The 3,416-nt window shown below is 55.7% G+C and overlaps 1 protein-coding gene across 1 annotated transcript; it reads right to left on the bottom strand.

Annotated features, from left to right (window-relative positions):
• Window positions 1-771: 771 nt before the first annotated feature.
• On the bottom strand, window positions 772-1,155 carry SPRG_17050 (hypothetical protein; the record flags this gene model as incomplete). Its single annotated transcript, XM_012356427.1, has 1 exon — window positions 772-1,155. The coding sequence occupies one exon, from the start codon at window positions 1,153-1,155 to the stop codon at window positions 772-774; it is 384 nt and encodes a 127-aa protein (XP_012211817.1).
• Window positions 1,156-3,416: the final 2,261 nt, after the last annotated feature.

Raw genomic sequence — 3,416 nt, 5'->3', positions numbered from 1 at the left:
GGCGTTATTTACTCGCCCGAGAACGTCTCAGAGAGCGTCCAACTCGTCTACGAGTTTATGGACAATGGCAACCTCGCGCAGTACCTCGCGCGTACCCCGGTGCACGAGATGCATTGGACCGAGAAGGTGCGGTACGCCATCGACATTGTCACCGGGCTCCAGTACCTCCACGCCCGGGGCATCATCCACCGCGACCTCAAGTGCAAGCACGTGCTTGTCAACTCCAACATGCAGGTCAAGCTCACCGACTTTAACGGGTCGCGCGAAACCGACGTCTTCATGACGCAGGGGGCTGGGACGCTGCGCTGGACCGCCCCCGAGGTCTACTCTGGCAGCTCGTACACGGTGGCCGCCGACATTTACTCGCTCGGCATGATCTTCGTCGAGCTCGAGACGCACCTGACGCCGTTCGCAAAGGAGGTGACGGCGAAAGGCCGGCCGCTCAACGACTTTGAGATCATGCAGCGCGTCCAGGACCAGTCGCTTGTGCCGCACTTTCCATCTGAGAGCCCGTTTCGAGAGATGGGGCTGCAGTGTGTCGCGTGGGACCCGCAGCTGCGCCCGACGCCCGACGAGATTATTACCGCACTGGAAGACGAGCTCCAGCGCGCGACCATGTCGTTCTAGAGTGTACGGGGTAATATATACTAGGTGTAGGGTTATTCTTTTTTTTGCGACACGCACGTGGACCAACCTCCGTCTGAATTCGGCATATGCCACTTTTAAATGAAATAAACTAGACGCCATCATCAACACATGACGACCAAAGATTTAGAGGGCAAGACGTCTGCATTTCAACAGCGCTTTACAGCTCTCGGCGCGTCGCTTGCGGATCCGTGCCTCTTTCTGTGCGTCGGCGACCGAATGCAGAAGGTCCATGCGGAGCTGTCGCTGGCGTAGACTCAGCTGCGTCACGTCGTCCTTGGTGAAGCCCGCGCGCTTCAAAAAGAAGAGGCGGTCCTTGGCCGAGTAGCGCAGCACCGCGTGGACGACGTCGACTGATGTTGTCGAAAGGTCGGTCTGGCGCCTCGCGATGGGCGGACCGTTGAGGCCGACACCCGGCGTAGCGTCGTGCGGCAGCGCGCTGCCGTTGAAGCCGACGGTGAAGAAATACTCGATGGCCGCGCCAAAGCTCACGTGGCGAGAGGATGCCATGCGAACGAGCAAATGAGAAATGAAATGCTACATTTGTATCGGGACCAGGGCGAATCATCCGGATATGGTTTCTCAATTGCCTTAAAAAGTGCCTTGGACGGGTTTGGCGCGAGCGGATTGATTCGGTCGCGGCGCAGTGCCGGTATGCGTATTTTGCGGGGGGTTGTTTCCACCCATGGTTTCCACCAAGCTACGAGCTACCTTGGTAGTATTGGGTACTGCTCTGTGTGTACGTGCACGCCGGAGGTGCGAGGTGCTCATCATCCAACGTCCAGCAGCAGAGCTCAAACGCGTGTTTCGCTAGCTTTCCACGCAGCGACAAAATGCTCGAGCAAGAATAACTCCTTGTACATGGTCGAGGCAATTGAGGCGTTGGATGCCAAAGTGCCGGGTAAGGCAACCAAGGGAAGGCAACCCACCCCGCGGCGCACCCACGTCATCCAAGATACTACATAAGGCAATTCTTGGTCGCGTGTCGGTGCAGGGGATCGCGAAGTTGATTTATTTCTTGGCATCCGGATACGCGTGTTGCGCGTGCTGATGGACGTTGGTTTCTTTTCGAGGGACAGAGTCGGGTCGAAATAGATCTACTGGAATGGATAGCAGGGATTGTACCTCCCAAATGGGAACCAGAAGGATATTTACCTGAAGTAAAAGCTCGCTTTGTTGCGTCTCTCCCTCTCGTGCTCACAAGCCAAGGGAATGAATTACATGTAGCTTTAAGGTCCCTCACTGCAGGTTGGAAACCACCGCCTTCGGTTTGATCGCCAGCATGGCGATGCAGTCGAAGCAACACCTCGACACGACCACCAGTCGCAGAGTCCTTGGTGACACGAATTGGCGATCGCAGCAGTGCACTCTTCCAAGCTCGCGCTACTGACAGAACGGCCAATGGCAATCCTTCGATACGTCCTCTGCTTGAATTCAAATTCGCAGCCTAACGACGAAATACAGCACCGATGCCACGTCCTTGAGGCATCGTTTGCCAGAAGCCCCGGCGTTTGGCGCACAAGGGCCTTGCGCAATGTCGTCAGCAGCACTGGCTACCCAAATGTCTGCACATTATCGGTTGCTCACACGAAACCTGACACGGAACCGGATTCAGATCCGAATGACGATACGCTCGTCGATCTTTCGGCAGCGAGGCGTCGAAGTGGCCGCAAGACAGCCCTCGACGCGCGCCTCCGTAGCTTCTGTCCGCCTTTATAGTAACCATGTATCTACTAGTGTAGAACCGACCAAGGATTTGTGATGGGCGTCTCGTCGCGCGAAGTGTAAAGTGGGTGCACTCGGCTTCTGTCATTCCGCCTGCATATCCCTACTGTACCCGCCTGCTCGGAGTCAGCATCGAGATGATCTTTTGCTCAACATCGGAACTAGAGAGAATTGCACAAACACTCGTCGACGTTTACAAAGAAAATAGAAAAATTCCCTCGATGATTACAAAAGTGTCGTTTGGATGGCTGTGCTTCTGGTATACCCGCAAGTTAACGTACCGTAGTTGGTGGAAACGCAGCATATCATTTCGCAGCGCTTCTGGAAACGCCGCTACTTTTCTCGTCCAGTCCGCCACAACGCACTTTCCAAACCACAAGCCGGTGCCAAAGAACCCCGGATACCGCACGGAAGCTGTCGACGCGACGTTCAATGCAACGAACGTGTCGACGCCACGCGCGGGTTGGGTTCACGCAGCATAAAACCCGCCCTCTCACGTACGGTACGGTTTCGCGTTAAATTGCGTTGAAGGCGTTCATACCGGTACAATTAATTGGTCGACCAGTATAATGATATTGCTCAACGAGAGGACGAGGGACGCTCCAAGATTGCTGTATCGACGAGCGCCGATCCAAAGCTTCGAGTACGAAGCGTGTGTCGGAGAGGCCTCGTCGACGCATGTGTCGCACCCGTTCGGTTCGCGGCGGTTGAAGCCTCCTAGATGATGGGTGGCGGGAACATCCCCTTGCACAAGAATGAACGGTAGCGCCAACACGATTTCAAGAACGAGACAGACGCGTACTTAGACAAGCAATTACAACAATCAGCGCAGAGGAGCCAGGTTTGGATCACAGGAAGGTCCACATCGAGTCAATGTCCTCGCACGTGAGCGTATCGCTGAACGACTCGAAATTGCGCTCGTCCAGCCACGCGTCGATGTTGATGGGGTCCTCAAATACAAACGCGTCCAGCACGGCGAGGTCGACGTCGTCCATGGTGATGTCCGAGGTCGGCGAGTACGGGATCGGGTCCAGCGCCACGAGCTC

This window comes from Saprolegnia parasitica (assembly GCF_000151545.1).
Source record: "Saprolegnia parasitica CBS 223.65 unplaced genomic scaffold supercont2.463, whole genome shotgun sequence".
Taxonomy (NCBI): domain Eukaryota; phylum Oomycota; class Saprolegniomycetes; order Saprolegniales; family Saprolegniaceae; genus Saprolegnia; species Saprolegnia parasitica.
Note: the sequence above shows the minus strand (reverse complement) of the source record. Positions and strands in the feature narration are given on the sequence as shown.